The 12,089-nt window shown below is 42.5% G+C and overlaps 1 protein-coding gene across 3 annotated transcripts in view; it reads right to left on the reverse strand.

Annotated features, from left to right (window-relative positions):
- LOC124118771 (centromere protein C-like) overlaps positions 1-12,089 on the reverse strand; it is an 84,497-nt gene that overhangs the window by 67,268 nt on the left and 5,140 nt on the right. For all 3 annotated transcript variants that reach the window (XM_046481034.2, XM_046481035.2, XM_046481033.2), the window contains exon 3: positions 7,993-8,081. In XM_046481034.2, coding sequence (XP_046336990.2) covers positions 7,993-8,081 — 89 coding nt within the window. The remainder of the gene's footprint in view (positions 1-7,992; positions 8,082-12,089) is intronic.

A 12,089-nucleotide genomic window follows, 5' to 3' on the forward strand; every position in this document is an offset into this window, starting at 1 on the left:
ACCGGCGTAGAACTAAAACTACTCACAGATTACGATATGCACTTGTTTATTGAGAAAGGATTAAGAGGTGGTATATCGATGGCAGCGAAAAGGTATTCTAAGGCTAATAATAAATTAGTGGAAGGATACGATCCCAGTAAACCCGACACGCATATATTATATCTCGACGCTAACAATTTGTACGGATGGGCTATGAGTCAACCTTTACCTACGGGTGGTTTTGAGTGGGTCGATGAGAATGATATCCATAATATCCATAATAATGATGCGAATAAAGGGTACATACTTGAAGCTGACCTGGAATATCCAAGTTCGTTACATAAAGGTCATAACAGTTATCCGCTAGCTCCCGAAAGATTAATGGTTAATAAAGATTGGATGTCGGAATATCAACGCTCCTTGATGGGTAATACTAGGTTAGCTAACGTAGAAAAACTTGTACCAAATTTGATGGATAAGACCAAATATATAGTTCACTACAGAAATCTCCAGTTATATCTATCGTTAGGTATGAAACTTAAGAAAATACACAGAGTTCTAAAGTTTGATCAAAGCCCTTGGATGGAGCCCTATATAAGGTTGAACACAGATTTAAGAAAGATAGCTACCAGCGATTTCGAAAAGAATCTGTATAAGCTCATGAATAACTCAGTATTTGGTAAAACTATGGAGAATCTAAGGAAGCGTGTTGATGTTAAATTAGTCAGATCTAATGAGGAAGAAAGACTCAGGAAACTTATAGCCAGCCCGGCTTTTAACAGAAGCAAGATATTCGATAACGACTTAGCCGCGTTGCATATGCAGAAGAGTAATATAAAATTCAACAGACCGGTGTACGTCGGTATGAGTATTCTCGACTTGTCAAAACACTTAATGTATGACTTTTATTACAACGAACTTAAGAAGCAATACGGCGATAGATGCGAGGTGTTATATACCGACACAGATTCTTTGTTGATGGAAATACAGACCGAGGATGTGTATAAAGATATGGCAGAAAAAATAGATATGTACGACACGAGCGATTACCCAAAAGATAATCCACTGCACAGCGTAGTAAATAAAAAGGTGTTGGGTAAGATGAAGGATGAATGTGCTGGGACCCCTATAGCGGAGTATGTCGGATTAAGACCTAAGATGTATTCTATTAAGAAGTCCGATAATGGAGAGATAAGAAAAGCTAAGGGTGTTAAGAAGTATGTTGTAAAAAAGCATATCAAACACAAACAGTATAAAGAATCATTATTCAATGGTAGAACGTTCAAACACGAGATGAACTCTTTAAGAAGTTACAATCATAGGATATATGGATTAAGAATGAACAAGACATCATTATCCCCCTTAGATACAAAGAGATGGATTGATAATGATGGTGTAACTACCTATGCTTATGGTTATGGTGGTAATACCGTACCGTTTGGAACTATGAACAACTCTTCACGTACAAATGCCCTACCCGGTCCATCTTGAAGATAATAAAGAATAGGCTCTCCTTCTTTCGTAACCGATCGACTAATGTTATATGTCTTAAGAGACCAAATCGGATCGGTTGCGCGACGTAGGCCTCCTTCGAGTTTACCGGGCTGGTATAAATATATTACGCTTACTCTATCCGCAAGTTTTTGTTCTTTGCCTCTCCCCGGTGCTGAAGATTCGGAAGTCACGGATTTCATTTTAATCGCATCGGATGGTTTCTTCCCGGTTAATCTCGTCACTTCATTATTCAGTGCTGATACAACCGCTGATAATCGTGTCACCCATTCGGTTGATCTTAATTTTTCCGATTTCATTTCGATCCCATACTGATAGCCAAACAAACGTTCCGCTAATGTCCTGTTAAATCTTTCGACGATAGCTTGACTGCAGTGGGTCTCTCTTTCACCATGCCTGATTTCGACATCTTTCTTTGTTAACAGTTTAGTTACCGATCCCATAAACTCGCGACCGGGATCTACTTGAAATAGCTTAGGCCATTTTAGCGGTCCGCGTTTATATATGCGACTCAGTGCATTAGCTACTTCTGTTGAATCTTTCGAGGTTAATGGCTCAGCCTCTTTGTATCGACTAGCCACATCCACTACTGTTAAAGCTTATTTATACGTTTTGCGTTTTACCTTATCGTGGGGAAGAAACAAGAGGTCAGCCTGATGAACTTCATTCGTTGTAAAAATATCAAACTTCTTCCTTGGTATATAACGCGGTGCCGGTAAATATATTTGCCACATCGCTTGTTTCTTTAACCAATCCTTGGCCACATCTTTAGATACCTTAGCCGCGGTGGCTAATTTTTTTAATTGCTCCTACACCTTTCCAATATCCTCGTGGGCTATAGTAAATTTTATCCATTATTAATTAATATTGATGTTTCTTTTAGTACGACTTATGACTATTGTTGAATCGCATTATCATTTTTATACTAATAGAAGCAATGATTGGTATTGGTGAGCTAGAGCCAATTTAACTTAATCTTATGACTATCATTGAATCGCATCATCATTTTGGCATAAAAAATTCCATCTGTAGTAGCAGTATTGGTAAATAAATCCAGCTCCAGTGGGGTTGCGGCAGAACCATCATTACCTATACTACTACCTTTATGCATCTTTATCAGACAGAACAGAGCGGGGCAAACCTTGTCTGAGCAAACCCAGTCTTGGTAACCAGATAGCATCCTGAGCAGAAAAAATGGAAACAACAGACCTCCTTGTCCAATAGAGCCTCACGAAGTAGAGTGGGAGGTGTGAAATCCAGTCATGGAAAACAGGAAAAGTAGAAAAGGGTTTTAAATTCCAATTCATGCAGTAGGAATAAGGGGAAACATGTAACCCCTAGTCTGGGAGTATGTCGCAGGGTCAGTTTCGAGGTGCAAGAATCAAGATCGTATGGGGTAAGTGACCATTGAACCGGAACTATAAACACCTTGCACATCCTCAAGAGCCATGTCCCGGAAATAATGAGTGGCAAAGACAGTATCCATGCGCCAAAAACAACCCTCCATGATGGAAAGCCATGGTCGAGGCGTCGGCTTGAATCTCATTGGGGTTGTTGGCTCTAGGTGGGTCCACACCTACTAGGTCGTAAGCCTGCAGAATAACGGAGCGAAGCCATAGTGAGATAGTGTTACGACCAACTTCTATCTTCAAGGTTGGCGAGACTGGAGATCCACATTGTTTTGGATTGATGGGGGCAGCCCCTTAAGGTTCGAACTGGGCTCAGAAATAGGTCATGCTCGTCTTCGGATCCCACTATCAATGATAAGAGAGGAACAGTGAAGGGAAAAGCTGTCTTTTTGGTATGATTGAAGAAAGACCCCGAGTGGAATGGTTCAAAGGGAGCGGTATGAAGCAACTTCAATACCACATTCAAATCCAAGGCTTGGGGACGAAATTTGGTACGCTCGTCCTCCAGATGAAACGACAGCAAAAGTGGGTGAAGTTCCAGGATTTTAGTCATTCTACGACCAGTGGGAACTGCCAACACCGAATTGAGGGCTACCAGATATGTAGTTATGGTACTACCCTTGAGGTGATGCTTGTTGCAGAGGTGGAGCAGGAATTCGGCCATAAATTGTGGTGACGGAGACACAAGATCAGGTTTTTTTACCCTTACAGGTTTCAAAGGGACACCATTTGTTATCATACAGAGTATGTATCGAAGGTCTATGTGCTAAGGCAATAGCCTTCGCCGCTCCATCCGATTAACCTTTAGCACCTGGTGGAGATGTGCCAAGAGTGCAGACAAATCTTGTCTGGAGCTGGGTGTGGCAACTGACTGTTGGGATGTACCAGTAAGTGTGGCCACCTTGTAAAGCTCGAGAGGGTCGCAATGTTCGAGGTCTCGAAGATTCACAAACCAAAATCAAAGCTGACCACTGTGATAGATAAGGTGTGTTTTTTATCTTTTGCAGAACCCTTGTAAGTAGTACAGGTGGCAGGGAATGCTGAATGTACCGACCGACCAAGCCAGAGGCTCCGGAACTGGGGAGATGTAGGTCCAGAGTTGATAAATTTAGCTGGTTTTAAATAGGTCTATCAGTGGTAGGCCAAATCACAGGCACACCAGGGTGAAGGCATCTGGGTGAAGCATCCACTCCCTGGGAGCCACTTTGTCTGGTTTGGAGAGTGCGTCCGCCAGAATGTTGCGACAACCCGGGATGTGCTGGATGATGAACCTCATGTGCCACCAGAGCTGATCGTTTGACCACAGCCCGGAGGCAGTCTGGCCTTCCAGATGTCAAGATGCTGTCACAGACATACAATCTCACTGTACACCAACAAAGATACGGCTGTATGGAAGTCCGCGGGTGCTGCCAACGAATAAACGATGTAAGACTCGAACATTCCTCAGGTGCAGGTATTCGGTATTTAGCTAGATAATCCAGTAAATACCAGGAACGCTAGGGAATAGAATCCTGGATGTGACATGACCAGATGTTCATGACAAATGGATCGGGCGTCAGGGCACTAGGGCGTCAGCGCCTGCCTCTGTGGTCACCACCCCTGGACTTGTTTTGGCGACGGTATGTGATAGGTGAAATCCAAAGCTTTAAGTGTTGTTTCAATCCGGGCAAAGCTGGAGACACGTGCATGGGTTTCAGAGGTAGTGCCATTAGATAGGGAGGATGCACTCCAGGGATGAAGTAGAAGTTGCTTCTCAAACTCTGAATCCCAATCTCTTAAGGCGAGATAACCAAGGCGCCTGGTGGTGGCAATCTCCGCCAAAGCCAACTGGAGATGCTTATATAAATGGTTGATTTGACGTTGTTGAAATGACATCATAGTCCGAAAATGATTGAGCCGATTAGGATTGTCCTTGGTAAGATCCTAAACAATGGTTCTGGCAGACAAGGCCAAGACAGATAAAGGCTTGAATTTCCGTCTCAACAAAAGCCTGTCATGCGATGTAAATCATCATCCAGAGTATGAGCATTATCTGCGGCTTTGAACATATAGACTATAGCTAGGAAAATCTAGCTTAAGATAACGAGGTGCCTTAAAGGCCCAGGGATGTGAGCAGGTTTTCAAAAAAAAAGAGGAAAAGTCTAGGGGTTTTTTTTGAAACATTTGATTGCATTTTAAGCAATTTCGTGCAGTTTGGACAGCATTCACACCAAGAAATGTAATAAGTCAATTGCAAAAGCGGAGACCATATAATTATATGGTTTCTGGCAAAAGTCAATAAGTCAAATAAACAAAGATGGCAGATGCAGTAAAATTTCGAAGTTAAATCAGTACGGGCATAGCTTCAGTGCACCCGGCTACCCGCCAGGGCTGGGAGCAATACTGCCATAAACTTCAACCCCCATCCCCCAGACACAAGGACAACTGTCACAAGCGTGCAATGTCTGACCCTTTCCCCATGTTGAAGCAAAACACTTACCCTGTACTTACTTACCTTTTGTTGAAAAAAAACAAAACTCCATTGCAAACATAAGACATTAATACAACATATATCCCCATGTTATGGGTTTTCTGAAGAAACATTCATAGTTTTCTCGCTAACCACATGAACTGTGAAATATCTCATTCACTTATAAGCTAAAAGACAAGATTATCTTAAAAACAAGCCACCATCTGACTCTGAGTATTTACAATTTCTGTGTGACGACACACCCCTTGTTATAGTGCAAGTATTCGTGATAAAAAACGTATGATGTCCAAAAAACCTATGTTGATGAAAGTTCTGATCGAAAACAGGACAATCTGCGACGGTTGTCCGGTTTTCGATCATATTTTTCGGAGTGTTTCTCTCTCTCAAATCTTTGATTATATTTTTACGCTGAAGATGATTTTCCCTGAGAACTAATGTTTTAAAAAGCGTGATTTTCTGCGTTTCCGCTGAGATTTCACATCCCTGAAGGCCGGAGTGAGGGACAGTTTGGAGAAATCATCATCCACTGCCAATATTTAATCTGTGAGCATGGGACCTAGGGGAATGGATGAAGGGAAAGACCAAATTGTTTCCCTTTTATCAACATTCAGACCCCGAGAGGGAGTGCCCAAGGCCAACCAGTCTGCCATCCAATGTCCCAGATGCATGTCTCCAACGCGGTTGACCTGAAGGACAAGCAAACTGAGCTTGTCAGCAAGTCCGAATAATAGTGGTACTGTCGCCAAAGCAGGGAGCAACTACTGGACTGACATCTGGAGTGAGAGGATCTTGAAGTACGACAGGAAGACCTTGGAGAGATAGAGCCATGAGAGTATGAGAGTATGAGACTGACCAGGTGTAGTGGCTGCCTCTAAAGGAGCCAAGGACGGATAAGAGGTAGCACATATGCTGCTTACAGGGAGCCATAAGCACAGGTGTGGAGGTAGATTGCACCTAGGTAATCGATGGAGTCGTGGTAGCTGGAGGCGTCGGCATAGGTATGGTGAAAACCAGAAGCACCGGAATAGCCGTGTGAGCCACGGATCACAGGTACATGGATTGCATCCAATGAACTCAGACGGGATCCAAATACGGTGTATGGAATGAGCCGAAACCGGGAGGCATGACAGGCGACAGCGCCGATGACAAAGAGGTGATCATGGGTGCGGACACAGCAGGTGTGAATGCAATAGACGACGTTGGGGAGTAGATGCACTTCTCCATTAATGATTGCGGTGTAGTTGGGGATAATAACACCTCAGTGTCGATGTGATCAGCTATTTCTGAAGTTGGATGTGTTGAGGAACAGGGATCTGAACTGTACAATCAGCGCACCGGGGGTGTGGATTCTTGGATGTTTTATTGCCCCGGCATTGTGAGCAACACGACATATAATTTCAAGTAAGAAAATAGACAAACGTTGCAGGCAGAATAGACACATATGTCAACAAAGAAAGACAGCCAAGAAATTTTACCTCAAACTTTTAGAAAGTTTACGAGAAAAATTACGATATGAAGAGTATAGTTATACACTTAAAAGGCCCAGAATAGAAAAGTAGTTAGCACATGAACAAATGCTTAGATAGACATATAGAATTATCAAAGCACAAAACAAGTAAACATGACAACGTAGCAAAACAAGATGGCGGATGGTACCACACATGCAAAGTAAGTGCCGATAAGAACCAAAGTCAGGCAACAATTACGCTGAAAGTAGGCCTGAAAAGACCACCCTTGTACAACAGACTACAAAATACACAATGGAGAATGTATTGGTTATCTAAGGATAAGCAAAAGGACAGGCAAAAGATGCTATCTGGTTCTTCAAACTAGGGAGCTTTATTCTCAAACGTCTGTTCAGTTTGGTGACTGGCAGTGATCTGATTAAACTTGACCTCGCCATTTCTGGACACATGGTTGCTGTGGGAGGAAGTAAGTCACACAACTGGTTGGTACAATAATTTCTGTACCAGGACCTCTCACAGCTCCGTCTCTTAAGTCAAAAGAAAAGCAGTAGAAGCATTAAGGTACTAATGCAGGATAAGATAACAAACTAACATTTCATGTCTGATACTCATAATACACAATGAAACACAAGTAAAATTGACATAAGAGAAAGTTACATAATAATTAAAACAATTGATCATATGGTCTGCAGTTAGATAAGTCATTCTTGTATTTAAAAAGTATTTATTGCAACTGAATTAACTATTCTTCTTATAAAAGTTGTTTATCAGTTTACAGAAAGAGGAGTAACAAGGGACATCATTGCTAAATAATATAGTGAGGCAAGCTATATAAATATAATGTGCATAATAATATACCAATTAAGATATTATTGTTCATAATTATTACTATTATTATTAACATGCAGTTAACATTGTCCAGTAACCATGTCAATGTTGAAAAAGTCATTAGCTACAACAGTGAAACAATCGTATTATGTGAGTCTTCAGGACAGTTACTGTTACTGTCAGTTACTCCTTGTCAATTACCCTATACTGCTACTGTCTATAATTGCGAGTAAAATTATTACAACCAAGGGCTATCACTCTATCAGCCATGGTTCATTGTTCACTTTGATAAACAGGGTCTTACAATACTTTTGCAGAAACAACCTACCAGACTCTGACCAGTAAGCATCAAAATTGTCGAAGCCATCTTCATCTTTTTCTATCAGCTTTCCTGCCTTGACATCTTTCCCTGTACGGCTAAAGAAGACCACAATTCAGAATTTAAATCATACAATTTCATTATAGTCAAAGACAGTAAGCACATGAGGTGAATCTTAAAGTTAACAGAGCTTGGTACTCCTATGAGAAGCCACCTGACAGTGCAAGGAGTCAGGCATTATAGTTTTGCCAGCAATTATTTAGAATTTTCATACCATTTTTGCCATCATATTTACCATATCAAAGGTGTGTATAGAACTTATTTGGACTTCGATTCAGGGGAGACAAGTCCAAGCATCATATTTGTAATGTATGACCAGAGTTGTCTCCCTTGGTAAATGAGCTAGCAGACGACAAACGACCATTGTGGAAATGGCAGCTTTGGAAAAAAAGAAAGACTATTTCTGAATTATACAATCAAGGAATCAGATCAGCACAGTTCATCACACAGAGAACAGACATTCAGCTTTCAACTGTGTACTGTGTTTTGAAAACTATTGATTGGAGATGGAATCAAGCACAAAAAGGGAGCAGGTAGGCCAAAGAATTTGACTTTTGGTGACAGAAGGTGACTTGGCATATTGGCCTCTAAAAACAGAAGCATGAGCATAGAAAATAGTAAGCATGAAATACAGTCAAGTCCCGTTAATCAGACATTATTGGTTGCATATGATTATGTCGGATTAACGAGTATGTCGGATATACAAAATAAGGCAGTATCAACGTTCATGGTCGAAAATTGGACAACTACACGATAGATAACGATTCAAACATGTAATAAAAAAAGGAAAAAGGAAATATTCATATTGTTATGTTACATACATGTTAGCGGAATATGTTTTCTAATCATGCAACCTCTAAACACAAAACTACTGTTATGGACTGTATGATTGATTCAAAATACTTTTTAAAGCATAGTCTGGAATGGAAGTCGCCAATTTGAAACTTGTGCAGCAATGCTTAAGAAAGCTGCTTTCTTAGTGGCTAATGTCGACTTCCTGTTAGTAATTTCATTGGTAGGTAAAAAGTCGCAAAAGGCCGTTCTGACATGACTTGTAATGGGATGTCCTCAGCGGTAACGAGAACTTGTATCCGATTTTAATGAGATTGAGGTGATCTAGGCATGTGATTAATCCTGTTTTGTTTATTTTTATTTACAGTAATTGTTTATTGTTAAGCAAGTTTATCTCTACAGCCGCTGAAATATGCAGCTAATCGCCGACTTGTCTCGCATCAAAACATGGGGCTGTGTACTCGCGGGCAGATGACCAATGAGTACGCTGATCACTGTGTTGGATTAACTGGACTTATTAATGAGTGATTTCAGCAATTCATTGCAAATTAGATGTGTTGGAGTCGGAGTGCGAGACTTTCAGGTTTAAGGGGTCATTTGTGTCGGATAAAGCCAATTGTCGGATTAACAAGACTTGACTGTAATTAATAGAGGAATAGTTCATGCTTCCAAAGAGACAATACGAACACATTTGCATACAATGTATTGTCAGAAATCACGAGGAATTCCATCACCACTCCTAAAACCTGAACAGCAAGAACCACATTTGAACTGGTATTTGAAGCACAGAAATTTCAATTGGGACAATGTTATGTTTTCAGATGAAAGTTCAGTGTGGCTATATCCAAACTGCATAAAAATGAGAACCAAAGGTACAGAAATACAAATTGACCAGCATCCAAAGTACAGCCCTAAATTTCATGTGTGGGGTAGGGTGTCTGAGTTGGGTGCCACACCATTATGTGTATTTGACGGTAACATGACTAGTGCAGTGTACACTGATATTCTACAAGTCTTTTCTGGTGACGGGTGTGTATTTCAGCAAAGACAATGTTCCAAAACATAGAGCGTTTGGGGAATCAGGAAAGACAATATCAATAAAAAAAATCTAAAAAAAATATGTGATATGAAAGCAGACGTGGTGGGATACTGGAACAGTAGGACTCCTGATGTTTTGACTTCCTTCAAAGGCAGCATGCCTTGCCGCATTGATGCATGTATTAGAAAAAGAGGTGGTCTGACAATATTGAACAGACTATCTTTTGGAGCCTTAGGTAAGCAGTGTATGATGGACAAAATTTTCTCTTGGTTTATGACTAAAAAATCTATAATTCTAGTAAAATCCTAGATATTTTTTATATTTGTATGTATACTTATCCTGCATTACTCCTTAATGCATATTACTGCTTGTTCTTGACAGAGAAAGGAGCTGTGAAGATCTTTGCTTGAAGAAGTTGTTCCAATTAGCTGAGAGGCCAACCCTATCACGCAGCTCCAACGTGACCAGGGGAAGTGACGTCACGGATCCTCACATTACTCCGGAACATCGGAAGGCATGGTGGGGAGGCAGCTCTTTAGATGCAGTAATGCAGGATATGTATACAAATATAAAAAATATCTAGGGTTTTACTAGATTTTTTACTTATCCTGCATTACTCCTTAATGCATTTTTATCGAACGGAATCGGTGGAGGGCATACTTTCAGATGTGGACCTTCAGATGCAGCCACCACTCCCTCCCTTGGAGTGCCCACGGCAGGACTGGTACAAGTCCGAGGACTTGCCTCTGCCTATACCCCAAAAAGTTGAAGCGGAGCCCTGCCCCAATGGCTGGAGAGTGTTGCGTCGCGCCTGGTAGGAGACAGACTGGAAAGACTTAAAGGAGGCTGGCTGTGACACCCTAGCTAGGGCCTTCAGGGATAGTCTAGTCCCGGGCAAAGGCTGAAACTCAGGAGTGGGTCTTGGAGACCTGTCAATTAAATAGGTCAGAGGAAGACCAGGGTTTACGAAGCAGGTCCCTTTTGAATTCTGGGTCCTAATGAGTCAGAGCAAGGTATGCTCGACCTGTCGTTGTAGGTAGGGAGGATGAGACAGTGGTTTGGGGGTCTATCCAGTGTGGAGACAGTGGATCGGCTGATCACTTTGTCAGTAGCATGGAGCTCTAAAGGACAGAGTCACTGAGAGCTTGCTAAAGTTCTTGTCAAGGGCCAAGATCATGTCCTTGATTAAAGGATCTTGAAGGAGAGAGGTAGGGTCCGATCTAATGGCGTCCTTACTATAGATCTCTAGGCCAGGGGAAGGAGCGAGCGACTGCCTCAAGTCAGTCCGCCAACCAGTCTGCTACCTGGTCTAGCCCAAGGTGGGAGTGTCATTATAGTATTGGACGAATTCACCCTCCAAGAAATCCGAGCGGTATCCGCTGGGGCATCTATTGACAGGAGAGCGGCTCTTAGATCAGTTAGTCCAGCGAGAAGACGTACTGGATGAAACAGAACCCAAGGAGTAATGGGAGATAGACCGTAGATCAGAGACCGGTAGAAGAGAGAGTGTCTGTACAGGTGCCTGACGAGGCTACAGTCAGAGGCATTGGAGGCGGCGCAGGCATCTGTATAAGTGCTGTCCGGTGGATAGGCGCCATCTGTATAGGCGCTTGGAGAAACGCAAGTTTAGGCGCTGTGGGCGGCACTTTTAGAGGCGTCTGTAAAGGCGCTGGGGCCGAGGCTGAGGCAGAAGATATCGGCGTCTATTGCATGGTCTGCAAGTACTGGAGGAGAGAGGCGTCCATCATAGGTGAATGGCTGTAGACAGGGGCACCTGTTGGAAGCCATAGCCAAAGGGCGTCTGTCCGGTGGAGTGGATAGATGCCATCTGGTAGGAGAGCGCTGCGCCGGGCATCATGGTAGCGGCTGCTGCTGTGAAGGTAGACGTGGTGGTGGTCGTCAGGGTGCTCTGGGTAGAGACTGAGACCGAGAGGGCCTACATCATGGCAACAGTGGAATTCAGGAAGTTGCTGTCCATGGTAGCTGACGTAGCAGCCCTCTTTGTAAGCGAAGTCTTGAGTGAGTGAGTGAGTGAGTTTAGTTTAACGCCGCTTTTAACAGTATTCCAGTTATATCGCGGCGTGTCAGCTTAAAGTGGGAGGAAAGCCCGAAGTGATGCAGGTCTCAGACGTTTACCACTTCGGTGAAACCCACGAGGACGGGTATGGTGCTGACAAACCTAGAAACATAATCCGGGCGAACCGGGATTCGAACC

Source organism: Haliotis rufescens, unplaced genomic scaffold (assembly GCF_023055435.1).
Source record: "Haliotis rufescens isolate VD_foot unplaced genomic scaffold, xgHalRufe1.0.p SCAF_2, whole genome shotgun sequence".
Taxonomy (NCBI): Eukaryota; Metazoa; Mollusca; class Gastropoda; order Lepetellida; family Haliotidae; genus Haliotis; species Haliotis rufescens.